Source organism: Cyprinus carpio, chromosome A1, assembly GCF_018340385.1.
Source record: "Cyprinus carpio isolate SPL01 chromosome A1, ASM1834038v1, whole genome shotgun sequence".
Taxonomy (NCBI): Eukaryota; Metazoa; Chordata; class Actinopteri; order Cypriniformes; family Cyprinidae; genus Cyprinus; species Cyprinus carpio.
In genome coordinates this window covers 18,933,150-18,946,990 of record NC_056572.1, presented here as the reverse complement: position 1 = coordinate 18,946,990, position 13,841 = coordinate 18,933,150, and the positions used below count along the sequence as shown (strand labels likewise).

Genomic DNA, 13,841 nt, shown 5'->3' with positions numbered 1-13,841 from the left:
TTCTGAAAATTAATGAATGTTTGGTCATTATGATTAGAGCTGATTCTGGTTAAAAAAATGGTGTCAGTGAAAGTGGAAAATTTTTTTAATCTATAATATTTTTATGACACTTTTTTGACATGGACATTTTTGTCCTTTATGGACCTGAGAGGTAGCTTTTTTTTAAACCTGATACTGCATAAAAAATATGAATGCATAAAAATTAATGTTGTTGTTAATCATTGACATATCCAAGGCTGTAATAATCAAAGAAAAAAAAAATCTGCTTAGCATTTAGTAAATTGAAAATAATTACAATTTTTCTTTTTTTCATAAAAAAAAAACAACAGTGGCATTATGTAAACAAACCAGCATTTAAAGGGTTAAAATTCTGAAAATTAATGAATGTTTGGTCATTGTGATTAGAGCTGATGCTGGTTAAAAAAATGGCATCAGTGAAAGTGGAAAAAAATATAAATCTATAATATTTTTATGACACTTTTTGGACGTGGACATTTTTGTCCCCTATGAACCTATGTGTAACTTTTTTTAATTGATGCACAAGGGTTAACTTAGAGGGTGTCATTGCTGATTTGTTTACACTTTAATTATTTGCAATCGGAATGAATATTTATAATCTGGCACATATGAGCAATGAGCTCATTAATTAATTCAGAACAAAAGTTGTTATCATGTAATCAAAACATGCCTGTAGTTCAACAACCTAAACAAGTACATATACTTGGCAGTAAGAAAAGTTAGAGATGAATGTCAGTGTTATTAAAAATGTCTGTTTTATTCAAATGTTTGATGTGAGCTTTGAAGCATATTCGTTATAACAAAATCAAGCATACAAACAGTGGACTTCGGCAAGTGCGATGCGAGTTGTAAATTGTGAATGACTTAACACACATACATAAACATACTGTGTAAAAGCAGAGGCAGTCACAGTATGAGTGGTTTACATAAAGTAACTCCATCACTGTCTTAAAAAAGTCTTAATATAAATGTTTTATCAAAAAATTGCATTTGACAAAATTGAGAAAGTCAAGAATAATAACCCATGATAAAAAGCCATAATAAAGTGTAACTTAAGTGCAAAAACAGGTCAATGACAATGTTAACATCCATTTTCCCCTTAAAAAGGTGCTGTGATGGTTAAGTCTTCCAATGACAGAAAAACGTAAAGTGATGAAAAATACAATTCTGCCATCAAACTTGTATGAACAGACTTTCTTCTGTGGAACACAAAAGAAGATATTTTGAGAATTGTCTCAGTGCTTGTTTTGCCCATGTAATGGAAGTCAAAACCGTTTGGTTACAAACAACGATTCAAAAGACCTTTTGTGTGTGTGCGTGTGTATTCCTCAGAAGAAAGTAAATCAAAATAATTGTTTGGGAAATCATCCATTTAACTGATATAGACTTTGTAGGTTTCTAAATAAAAATAAAATAAAATTGTATTTGTACTGTACAGATATGACATGATACTGGAACACTTTTATGTGTGATAATCCTTTGAAATTCCCCACTCAGAAAAAAAATCTGTTTTAGAACAGTTTTGCTTAAAACCAGTTTTGCTGTCCTTAACAAGGGCTGACAGCAACAACAACATTCTAAATCAAGGTAAAATGACCGATGGTCATGACCAATCAATTGTTTCTCAGCAGTATCTCAACACTGGCAGACAAAACTTTCCAGTTCTCTGAGGGGACATTCTTTAATTTCATAGACCTAGATGACATGAGCTGTTCATGACAGTTTTTATAGCTACACTGCTGTGAGGCATAGAATAAGAAACAGGACAGGACACAAGAGATCACACATCATCTCTACTCATCTGAACAGCTTAAATTGAGTCCACGTCTAATTAAAACTCCCTTCAGTCTGCTGTAAAGAGCACCTCTTAAAATATATGACATGCAGGGTACAGGCCAAGCACCTCTTTATTCCCAGAGATGTGGGATTTAAGCATATGGTTTTAGTGATGATATTTCTAATTGTCATGAGGGTAAAGAAAATAATTGTGCCACAAAGCAAAATAGGTACATGTTCTCTCTTAAGTCATGAGAGTATTCTTCAGTACCATTAGCTTAACCGTATTCTTATCCATTTTATCTCACTTTTATCTAATTATCAGCTTCTCATGTCATAAAAAAGTGCCCATTTGAGTCCATCCATTTCTCTGTTGTTCACTGAAAAAGTATTTGTTTGCACCCACTATCCACCATCCTTTAAATTTTCTAAACTGATGTCTCAGACTGCAGTCTTTGGGTCGATGAATTCTTCAGCAAGCTGAATATAAGGTATCTTTTTGGAAGTGACCACTAGGCTAAAGTCAATGAATTTGAGCAGAAAAATGGTCCCATCTTTCAGACCACTGGTAACTGAGGCTTCGCTGATAAGGGTCCACTGCCTAGCAAGCCAGCGGTCCTTTCCATACTGTAGTGTAGGGCCTGTGGTCAGATAACTCTCCAAAAATGCCTGAGAAACAAAAATACACAGCACTTCAGCATTACAGTCATCTAACATTAAAGTTAATGAGAGCTTGAGAAATAATGAGTCAAGCAAACATATCTTTGACTCCACTAAAAGTTCCACTGACTGTTCTGAAGCCTGGCACATTGTATCAGTCTTAATCAATACATATTGCATCCTAGATTCTGCTCAATCATGGCATATTGCTATCAAATATTTGTGCATTATGAGAGCAAAACTATATTTTTCTAGTTTAATGTCTTTCGTAGCACTCACACAATAATACCTGAATACACTTAATGTCTATAGCTGCATCTAAAAGCTTAGAAAGTTGACTTGTTCCCTTGCTGCTCAGTCAAAGTCAGACAATGACTTTGCAGGAGGTGTTTGCGCATGAAGATGCCTCACGAAACTGATTTCAGACAGTTTAATAGTTTAATGATTTAAAACAAAACAGTATAGGTTTGGTGATAACTTTCAGGCACTCTATATTTTTAAGCTCAACTGTGACAGAATGGAACATGCAGAATTGTGCCATATCATAGGCAGCAAAGGATACATTAATGCTGCCTTCAAAAATCAATCAGATGAAAGGATATGACATCATCATTGGATTCAGACATGCCTTCCTATCTCCGTACTGTAGGCTGCCAGACTTTATTGATCACCCTGTCTTTGATTATTTTGTGCTAAAAACCACCTGACTGGGATTCTCACTGTCAGTGGCCTCACCTTGGGTGTCATGTTGTTTGTGATGCAGAAGACCAAGTGCTGCTGTATGCTCTCCATACTGTGGAGGTGTTGTTGTCTGGTGGTGTGGAGGTATTTCTGCAGTGCTCGGGCCATGGAAGGGAAGATGGCTTCAGCCGCTTCACGTGAGTCCATCACGTCACTAGATGCCTTCTTCTGCTCCTCCTCTTGCATGCGATGAATGTGTGTAAACGCCTCCTCAACTGCCACTACCAGCATGGGAAAGAAAGGTTGTCATCACACAGTCCAGATTCAAAATTCCTCTAGTTTCACAATCTTTCAGTTCTCTAGAGCAGTGATTACAGTGTGGGGCACTGTAAACTGGGGAATGCAGCAGACTTACACTAAGAACTCTGTAGTAAAAACCAAACAAAAAACATTGGAATTATTTGTAAAATTTACTAGCAATTTCTGAATGAAAAATATATAGTTTCAAAATAAAATAAAAAATTGGTATAGTTCTACAGTGTTGCCAATATATGTAAAAACAATTGAGGTTTCTGTGCAGTTTATTCTTCTATTATCTTCTTCCTGTTATGTTATGTGCTTATGTAAACTCACATTATCATGTGAGTCAGATTCGAATAGGGGGACAAAAATGTACTGCACTGCTACTTTAAATAGCAGAGTCACCAAACACATGAACACCTCTGCTCTAGAGTAATGTGATTGTGTAATGCAATCTTTTGTCTGATTTAATCACTATAAGAAATGATCCCATTTCATTTTGAGAATCTATTTCTATCATGATTCATTCATGCAGAATTCCCTGTAAGTAAAATTATTTGCCAAATATCTCTAAATCTCTATACCAAAGTTCTCTCACCTAGCCCTGCGTTTGCGACCACGTCTCTCATGCTCGGCCTCTTTGTAGTAGAGTTTGTTATAACTGTCTCTGCGGCAGGCAGCAGCAGCAATCATTGCTCGAGACTGAGACTGGGCTATACCAGCAGCTGCATTATTCCCTCCTGGACCTGACCATGATGGGACACACATGCATTGAGACTGTTTAGTCAAGTCAAGTCACCTTGATTTGTATAGCGCTTTTTACATTTACAGATTGTGGCAGCTTCACAGTGATGAACAAGAAAAACAGCAGAATCAATTATGGAAACTCAACTTTGGAGACAGTTCAGATTCAGCTATAACGCAGTTCTAAAAGACAGCACTGTCATTGCTCAGAACAAGTCAGTTTAGCGTTGGTTCAGCTGAAATCAATAACAGTGTGAATTTGTGAATTTTTTAAAAGGCAGCAATATTGTTATTCAGCTTTAGTCAGTTCAATGTTGATTCAGCTCAGTTTGATAACAGTGTTGATGGTGCAAGATGTGATTCAGATGTGGAGCAGCTCCACAAAAGACAATAGTTGATTCAATTCAAGTGTTTGTTCTCATCTGGTGATGTCAGTTTAATAGGTTTATGCTGAACCACATAGTCCGTAAGTTACTGTGTAGAGAGGTTTCTGATTAGAACAATATAAAAATGCATTTCGTCCTTCGGTATATGGCCAGTTTTCATGCCTGGCAGCAAGTCACTGACATGTTTCCCCCTATTTTTGTTTCTTAGGTTTCAATGCTTTTGATTCACAAAACTGGTATGAATGATTTATTCATGATTTCAGTTTGTTCCACGCACAAATCTTTCATACTGCTTTCAAAGTCTTGAAATACTAAGTTACATGGATTACTTTACACTGCTTTTGACTGTTTGTTAAAGCTTGAAAGCTTCACCACCATTCATTGTAACCGCATGAAAAAATGCTACCAGTAGACTTCTTCCTTTGTGTTACACAGAAGAAAAAGTCATGTGGATTTGGAATGACATTAGGGTAAATAAATATGACACAAGTTCCATTTTGGGATGAACTATGCCTTTAAAATTCCTTCACCTTACTCACTATTTTTAAGGTATTCAAACCCAGCCTAATGTGTGTCTAGATGTTAAAAATCTGTTCCCATATTCATATATGGAAACTTTAAAGACAATATTTTGTGCATGTAACAAATATGCAGATGGTTAATATGCAACAGCAGTGCATATTAACTGCACTGGGTACTGCACTGCTCTCGCAGTTGACTTCTACAACCTCTGTGCCGACATCACCTTGTTAACAAACATTTACAAAATCTTTTTTTTTTTTTTTTTTTTGATTGCGGCAGGCTTGGGCAGTCTGTCTGCCATGGGCTCTGGTGTCTTGTCCATCGTAGTGTGGGAGGTGGCTGGCTGGGCTTTGGGTCTGGAGTGGGGCTGGTCAAACCTTCACAGTGGAGATGGCGAATGGAGATCTGCAACTCACCAGCACCCATTCCACCAATGTAGCATAATCCTCTTGAGGACCAACACTGGGCAGGAGTGCCTTTGTGTACAGGGTGCGATCCGGGTAGTTAGTGTGGCACGTAAGTTGCATAAATCCACTAGTGTGATCCTCAAGAAACTGCTGCTCCTGCTCTAAGCATAGCAGTTAGACGGCTGGTATATCCATATTAGTTTTGGTTCCATCTTCTTTTATGTTACGGTGGCTGCAAATAAGTGCACAACGACAGAGAATCCAAACAGAACAATCGTTAATTAACAAACACTCTGGCGTACCTAGGAAACAGCTCAGGGAAACACAACAACAAACATTAACAAACCATGAACAGTAGGAACTTAGGGCTTAAATTCACAATCAGAGATAATTAACAGAAGTAGGAACAAGTGAGGAACTAATAAACAGCCATGTAAGTGTAGTGGGATTGCCCCTTTAATAAGTCTGCATGGCCCCTTTAAAAATGGCGCACTGATTGCATAAGGTGGGTGGGTACGTCAGGTAATCACGTAGCTATATAGACACAGGTGAAATGTAGTTTCCTCATGACTTTGTATCGATGTGACCTGTTTGCGTAGGTCTTGTATCTCCTTCACTCCTCGGTAAAGGTAGGTTTTGTTCAGCTGGAGAATTATATACATGGAAGGGAATTATAGACTTCGAATATGGGTGTTTGTGGGAATTTAACTTAATTCACATGCTTGATTTAATGTGCTTGTTTGGTGTAATTTTAGATTAGTCAGTTACGTTCGGGCATTGCTAGTGAGCATGTGAGTGTTATGCACGTCAAAGGTAATTTTATTTTTCCCTTCCCCTATTTGTGATTTTTTTTTTTTTTTTTTAAATGGGAGAGGAGTGGGGAGGAAGTAAATGAAAACATCTTTATTTGTTTTACAGAAGTTGCTAGCTGCTGCTTTGCTGTGGCTTAAATGCCGTTTCCAGTTTTGGGACGCAGAATTTTTGTGCGCACGCGATTGCACTGAACGTCTTCGCTGTCGCCTGTATAACATTCGCGTTGGATGCGCTGTAAGACCGTGGCCTTTGATTCTGGCGCCACCTGGTGTTCGCTGGTAACTCCATCGTGTTTGTTTGTTTTGTGTGTTTTGTTTAAGTGTGTGTGTGCAATGGAGTTTGATTGAAATTGACTTTGTTTCAGTTCAAGTTGCTTCATTGTATTTTATTTATTAGGTTTTGTTTATTAACCAATTTATTTAGTTTATATTATTTTGGTTGGTTGTATTTCTTTGTCTTGTTTCACACTGATGCTGCTCCATTACGTAGTTGAGATTGTGGTTTATTTATTTTTGTTCTTTCTGGTTTTGGTTTATTTGGTTGATGTGGGGTGGGTTTAAATTATTGTACTCTTGGTTTGAAGTGTTTTTTTGTATTTTGTTTTATTATGGAGCAGTGAAATGTGTTATGTCAAGACATAATTCCAAAGAAAGAAACCTCCTTGTTAAGTCTATCTGTTTTTGTGAACTGTTTCTTTGTGTATTAGATTTCCTTTTTTTTTTCGTGTGTGTTTGGCCAGTGCAAGGGTGGTTGACCTATGTGAACTGACTAACGATGCCCATTGGGCTGATTCATTCACATTGATTAACGTGTGTTTTTTTTTTTTTTTTTTTTAAATTGACGTTGAGCTCAAGTTGTTTTAATTGAGAAATAAAATTGTAGCTTGTGGTTTGGTCTCTGCTTGTCCTTTTCATTTAGTTGGAAGCCTTGTTATCGGGGAGGTTTCAAAATTGGGGTCTTGAGTACGGGCCTTACTAGTGTAAGTTGATCGAGTCATACGGTCACATAAGAGGTTTTGGAATTGTGTTCTTTGGTGAGTGACTTATTATTGTAAGTTTATGGAGTTTTTTGGTAATGTTTAAGTAAGATTTTTTGTACAATAGGTAAGATTTCCTTGCTTGAATGTACATACTTTTTAGAACATTTCAAATCAAGTTAGATAACATAACACAACAAATGCGGTCATTGGTTTCGGAGGTGGATGCCTCCTGTTTAGGAACGCAGTCATGTAAGACAGTTCTGGGAGGCAATTATACAGAAATACTTTGAACTTAAGGCATTTCAGAATGACCATAACAACATTTCAGATGATGTGCAACGAGATCAGTCCACTGGTTAGTCAGGTTATGCCGTCTCATCATGCAAAGTCACATGATTTTTTTTTATGTGTATGAGGAAATTTTTCCGCAAAATGAATTTCCACCTACCATTATTCGCATTAACCACCTCAAGCGAGTGTAAATTATAATTTTTTGCAAATTAAAGGATTTTTTTTTATTTATTTGTCATTTCCATCATTTGTTTCTGATGCAATACTTCAAAATGTGCATAAAAATAGGGTGATGGAAACATAACTATTGAAAAAACAATACAAAATAGAATTATATTCATGAGGGGTCTTATCAGCTTTTGGAACCCACTGATGCTTGATGATTGCAAATGATAACATACAAAATAACTAAAATGAAATTATTTCCATATTATTTCCACAAATTTCATTAAAAAACTGGAGAGCTAAAGAAATGTTTGGAAAGAATTTGTTAATTTAACCATGCTAATCTCAATGCAAGAGTATATAAACAGCTGTTTAGCTCAATAATGTAAAAGTACATAATTCCATCACCACCCGACTCCTGACAGATTTCATGACTGGTTTCACTACTGAGTAGTTCAGGGAAATCTTTTAGAGTTCAATCTTAAGCACAAGCTCTCTATCTTGGACAGCAAGTCACATCTGTTTACTTAATCATTCTTAAGAATTAAATGAGAAGATGAATATTTGTAAAGAGTCTCTTTCCTAAAATATTGCTATTTAGGCTCTGCATGTTTCTCCATCAACAAATGTAAACATCTGTTGCGATGTCTATGAAGTCTTCCCAGTAAAATCTGGAATGGCTACTTATTTGATTAAGAACAGCAACACAAATAATGTACTGATGAAAAGTAACATTTTGTTAAAGTTATTCTTTTACTGTCTATTTTCTGATATTTAATAATCATTCTTTTTCTTTGGCGAAACAACATTTTAGCTTGTTGTAAATTTTGTGATGTATTTTATTCTCCCTGCACAATCTCTGCATACATGGACAGGGGAGAGAGAGACTCTTCAGTGCAGATGTGATGTCTTTTTCCCCATGTCCTGCTCTAAACTACAACACCAAAACAGTAAGATTATTGATTCAGTGAATCAGAAAGTGATTGAAAGATTGGTGTGGTGGGATTGGCCGTAAAGTGTCTAGGGAGTTTTTTACTTCTTTTACTTCTTTACTTTTGCAGTCTTAAGACCATGACACACCAAACCGACAACAAAGATCTGGCAGTTATGAAAGTTGACTGTGTTGTCACCTCACACCACATGTGTCTGTGATAAAAAGTTGTGTTTAAAACACTGCAAAGACTACAGCCAAAGGTCAAATAGCTTGTACATTCTGTACCTGTGTGAGAGGAAATAACTGTATATATCAGCAAGTGGCAGTAGTCTGTAAACGTCATTCAAAAAGAGACAGCGAAACTAGGACTGCATATATACAAACCCTGAACAAAGCAGTATTTGCATACCATTTTGAATAAGAATCATGTTGATCACTTTCTTCATTCCAGACGGCCACGTGGCCTGAAAATATACGCAAATTCATATGTTCAGGAAAGATGACATAAAATTAGAAGAGCTTCTGTGTGCGTCCTCTTGACTTTATTTGTTTGCTTTTATCACTTTTGTTTTTCTTCTCATGCACTTGTTTGCTAAGCTGAGAAGCCAATCAGAATGATCTCTATCACTGATAGTTGATTTGGCCAAAAACCCCACAGGGGTCCAACCTGTGCTGACGTTTTGAAAAACACTGCAAAAACTGAGCTGACAAACCCTTGACCCATTACAGCTGGCTGACTGACTGCTTGGTATGTCAAAGTCTATATCAGAATACTTACCTGTTGCTTAGAACAAGCCTACAAACTAATGATAACACAACCCAACCATTTCCAATGCAGGACAGAGTGGAATTGTTTGTGGGTATGTTGGAATGTGTGTCTGGTCAAGTACAAGGGATACAGGCAGGAAGACATAAAGATCAAAATCAAAAAGAAGTGTGAAAAAAAGTGTATGGAGTGAAATGTGCTGGAATCACACTTACAGAAATGTATTTTTGGATTTTTTTGTGGAAACCAGTGTAAGAGTTTTCTCTGAGGGCATCTTAAAAGAACAGCAGCCAAAATCACACAAAGAAGAACAGATTGTACTAGAGTGGTAAATTATTCAGCACATATATTTGATTGCCTCAGTCAAACCGCAATTGTATTACACGCTGGAACTGTTTTATCTCATATCAAAAATCTCCGTTAACATTCTTTAATTACCTTTTTTTTCCAGGTGATTGTCACTAAAATTTCAGGTGTGAAACAGGCAATTGCTTTAGAACTATGCATATGAAGCACTGCTTTTTCCTTATAGAGTAATTGCATCAAAAATGTGGCAAAGATATATTTATCCATGTATGTACATTATACATATGTGGGTGTCTTTGAGAACTTTTTTGTCCCCCAGGATGATTACTACAGTGGGTACGGAAAGTATTCAGATTTTTGCAGATTTATTAAAAAAAGAAAAACTGAAATATCACATGGTCCTAAGTATTCAGACCTTTTGCTCAATATTTAGTAGAAGCACCCTTTTGATCTAATACAGCCATGAGTATTTTTTGGGAAAGATGCAACAAGTTTTTTCACACCTGGATTTGGGGATCCTCTGCCATTCCTCGTTGCAGATCCTCTCCAGTTCTGTCAGGTTGGATGGTAAATGTTGGTGGACAGCCATTTTCAGGTCTCTCCAGAAATGCTCAATTGGGTTTAAGTCAGGGCTCTGGCTGGGCCATTCAAGAACAGTCACGGAGTTGTTGTGAAGCCACTTCTTCGTTATTTTAGCTGTGTGCTCAGGGTAATTTTCTTGTTGGAAGGTGAACCTTCGGCCCAGTCTGAGGTCCTGAGCACTCTGGAGAAGGTTTTCGTCCAGGATATCCCTGTACTTGGCCGCATTTATCTTTCCCTCGATTGCAACCCAATCATCCTGTCCCTGCAGCTGAAAAACACCCCCACAGCATGATGCTGACACCACCATGCTTCACTGTTGGGACTGTATTGGACAGGTGATGAGCAGTGCCTGGTTTTCTCCACACATACCGCTTAGAATTAAGGCCAAAAAGTTCTATCTTGGTCTCATCAGACCAGAGAATCTTATTTCTCTGTTTTTTAGCAAACTCATTAGCCGTGGCATTTAAACGATGCCAAATTGGCACTAAGGGGCCTAAAATGTGCCAAGAAAACATCCCCCACACCATTACACGACCACCACCAGCCTGTACAGTGGTAACAAGGCATGATGGATCCATGTTCTCATTCTGTTTACGCCAAATTCTGACTCTACCGTCTGAATGTCTCAACAGAAATCGAGACTCATCAGACCAGGCAACATTTCTTCAACTGTCCAATTTTGGTGAGCTCGTGCAAATTGTAGCCTCTCTTTCCTATTTGTAGTGGAGATGAATGGTACCCGGTGGGGTCTTCTGCTGTTGTAGCCCATCCGACCTCAAGGTTGTGCTGTTGTGTTGTGGCTTCACAAATGCTTTGCTGCATACCTCGGTTGTAACGAGTGGTTATTTCAGTCAAAGTTGCTCTTCTATCAGCTTGAATCAGTCCGCCCATTCTCCTCTGACCTCTAGCATCAACAAGGCATTTTCGTCCACAGGACTGCCGCATACTGGATGTTTTTTCCCTTTTCACACCATTCTTTGTAAACCCTAGAAATGGTTGTGCGTGAAAATCCCAGTAACTGAGCAGATTGTGAAATACTCAGACTGCCCGTCTGGCACCAGCAACCATGCCACGCTCAAAATTGCTTAAATCACCTTTCTTTCCCATTCTGACATTCAGTTTGGAGTTCAGGAGATTGTCTTGACCAGATAACTGCATTAATGAGAAATTAATGTTCCTAATAATCCTTTAGGTGAGTGTATATATACAGTACATACACACATATATATATATATATATATATATATATATATATATATATATATATATATATATATATATATATATATATATATATATATTAGGGGTGGAATGGTTCACAGATGTCATGGTTCGTTATGTACCTCGGTTTGGGGGTCACGGTTCGAAACAATTTCGGTACAACAGGAAAAATTTTTTTTTTTGATTTGTTCTTTTCATTTATTTTCAACAAACAGTAGTACAAATTAAAAAATGTTTCCGCCTAGATGTAAAAATCCTAAATATTATTGCATTGTTATATATATAAAATCTGCAGTACATATTTACATACCAGGAATAAATTCTTGGAATATAATTGATTTAGTTTAGATAAACAAGGGGAAAAAACAGTGCAACACCTAACATAGCCTATATATGCTGAGTTTCAGTTAATTTTTGTGACATGCTCAATTTGTTCACAGAAAGGAAATTCAGATGCCAGAAAGCAACATCCTTTGTTTTCTTTATTTTACAAAAGCACAATGTTTTGTTTTCTCTTGTGAGTGTACACAAATAAAAGCAGACCTTTATACAGTGATCCATTATTAATAAGACAATAAGTGTTTAAAGTTGATTCTGCTGGTATAAGGAAACAGTTGAAGTGACTGCGCCAGTGCACGCACACACACACACACACACACATACACACACACATACACACAAAACACATGATTTAGTGATTTCGCAAGTTTGTGGATATACTTTTTAATTATTGATATATTGAAAGGTGAGTTGGTAATTTGTGAGAACGAATCTGTGTCACAGTTGGAATGCTACTGAAGTACAAAGCCTATAATTTACATGATAAATAATAGTTTAGAATTCAGATATGTTACATCGAAAATATGGAAATATTATGGAATATTTGGGATTTCAGCCGAATGAGAGAGGTAGGATACATGAGCACAAACTCCATTTCACAAACAGTTGAGTGCACAAGCCTTTAAAATATACTCCATTCAGAATCAGCACATGGTCACTGTCTAGTGGGCTTTGTTTTCAAGTGTGCATTTCATGGCATTCGTTGTTGTTCTGCTGGCGGCCAGTTATCAAACAGCATTGCATTGCTGCGGGCGCCCCCTTCTGGACTGGGGGTGAATTGCCTGTATTTGTTGTAAGGCCTCATGCACCGAACCGAGATGTCCGTACCGTGATGGTTCGGTCTGAATACATGTATCGTTCCACTCCTATATGGCTTATGATATGATTGGTTGAATGGTAAGCTCGCATCTGATTGGCTAAAGAGTACGACAAACCCAAGTGGGAATAGAGCTCTGCCAGGAAAGTCTCAAAAACACACACACACAAATCCGAGTGGATTCGTAGTAAATGACGATTTGTACATTCAGACACTCGTACATTTTAAACATTCAAAAGGTTTTTGTGCACAGTTGTATATCTACGAATTGTGTTTTGCATTTGTGAAATGTATTTTATGAATATATAATTTTATTTTGCGCATGTGAATTGCTTTTTGTGAATATATATATTTTTTTCACACACGTGAATTTTTTTTGTGTGGAAGTGAATTAGGTTTCATGCATGTGAAATTGTTTACGCATGTGTGAATCGTGTTTTTTGCGTGAATTATATTTGAGACTAATCTGTCTCCATATATTTTCACTCGCTGAACACTCTGAGCGCTTGAGAGTGCTCCGTCAAGCAATTCAAGGATTCAAAGCATTTATTGTCATATACACAGAGATATGAAATTCTTACTTTGCTGTCGACAATGAATGCCAAGAAACTATACACACACATACACAAACTATACACTATACAAACTATATACAGATACATACAGTCAAGTCAAGTCAAGTCACTTTTATTGTCACATCACCACAGCACATGTGTTCTTGGGAGTGTGCTCCAGAAATTGCAGAAACAATTTACATATAACCATACAGACTTCAACAGATGAAAATGTGCAATATGCACATACATATAGTCAGTACACACAGTGTACTATTAGACCTACTTACAGTTAGCACTACACATTATACGCAATATGTAAATACATACAGTTAGCACTACACATTATACACTATACACATTATGTACACATTTTACATTATGTAGACATATATACTCATAAAAATATGCTAAGGTGCAACGGATTGTACATGAACTGGATACAGAAAATGTCATGGATGTGCATTGGATGGTATCCAGTGGTAGCAGGTAGATTATTGTATTAAATGCAGTGTGTATGTATAGTCCAGTGTTGAACTGTTGAAGGTAAAGTGCAGTGTGTGGCATACCATATTGTGGG

The 13,841-nt window shown here is 37.0% G+C and overlaps 1 protein-coding gene and 1 long non-coding RNA gene across 2 annotated transcripts; one reads left to right on the top strand and one right to left on the bottom strand.

Moving 5' to 3' along the window:
• Positions 1-2,235: 2,235 nt before the first annotated feature.
• Positions 2,236-5,859, bottom strand: LOC122144871 (vang-like protein 1). Its single transcript, XM_042756279.1, has 4 exons — positions 5,504-5,859; positions 4,034-4,181; positions 3,190-3,424; positions 2,236-2,463 (listed from the first exon to the last, which is right to left on the bottom strand). Exons 1-4 carry the CDS (start codon positions 5,511-5,513, stop codon positions 2,236-2,238), a joined length of 621 nt encoding a protein of 206 aa, XP_042612213.1. The 5' UTR covers positions 5,514-5,859.
• An 83-nt stretch (positions 5,860-5,942) lies between these two features.
• On the top strand, positions 5,943-7,115 carry LOC122145049. The gene is made up of 3 exons (XR_006160063.1): positions 5,943-6,123; positions 6,250-6,307; positions 6,413-7,115. It is a non-coding gene; the product is annotated as an uncharacterized LOC122145049 (long non-coding RNA).
• Positions 7,116-13,841: the final 6,726 nt, after the last annotated feature.

Bases quoted from the DNA above. Each gene is read 5' to 3' on its own strand.
- LOC122144871 (XM_042756279.1), bottom strand. The intron at 3,425-4,033 runs GTGAGAGAACTT...TTTCTTTCCCAT, and splicing joins GGTCGCAAACGCAGGGCTAG to GCTGGTAGTGGCAGTTGAGG. The intron at 2,464-3,189 runs GTGAGGCCACTG...TTTGTTTCTCAG, and splicing joins CAAACAACATGACACCCAAG to GCATTTTTGGAGAGTTATCT.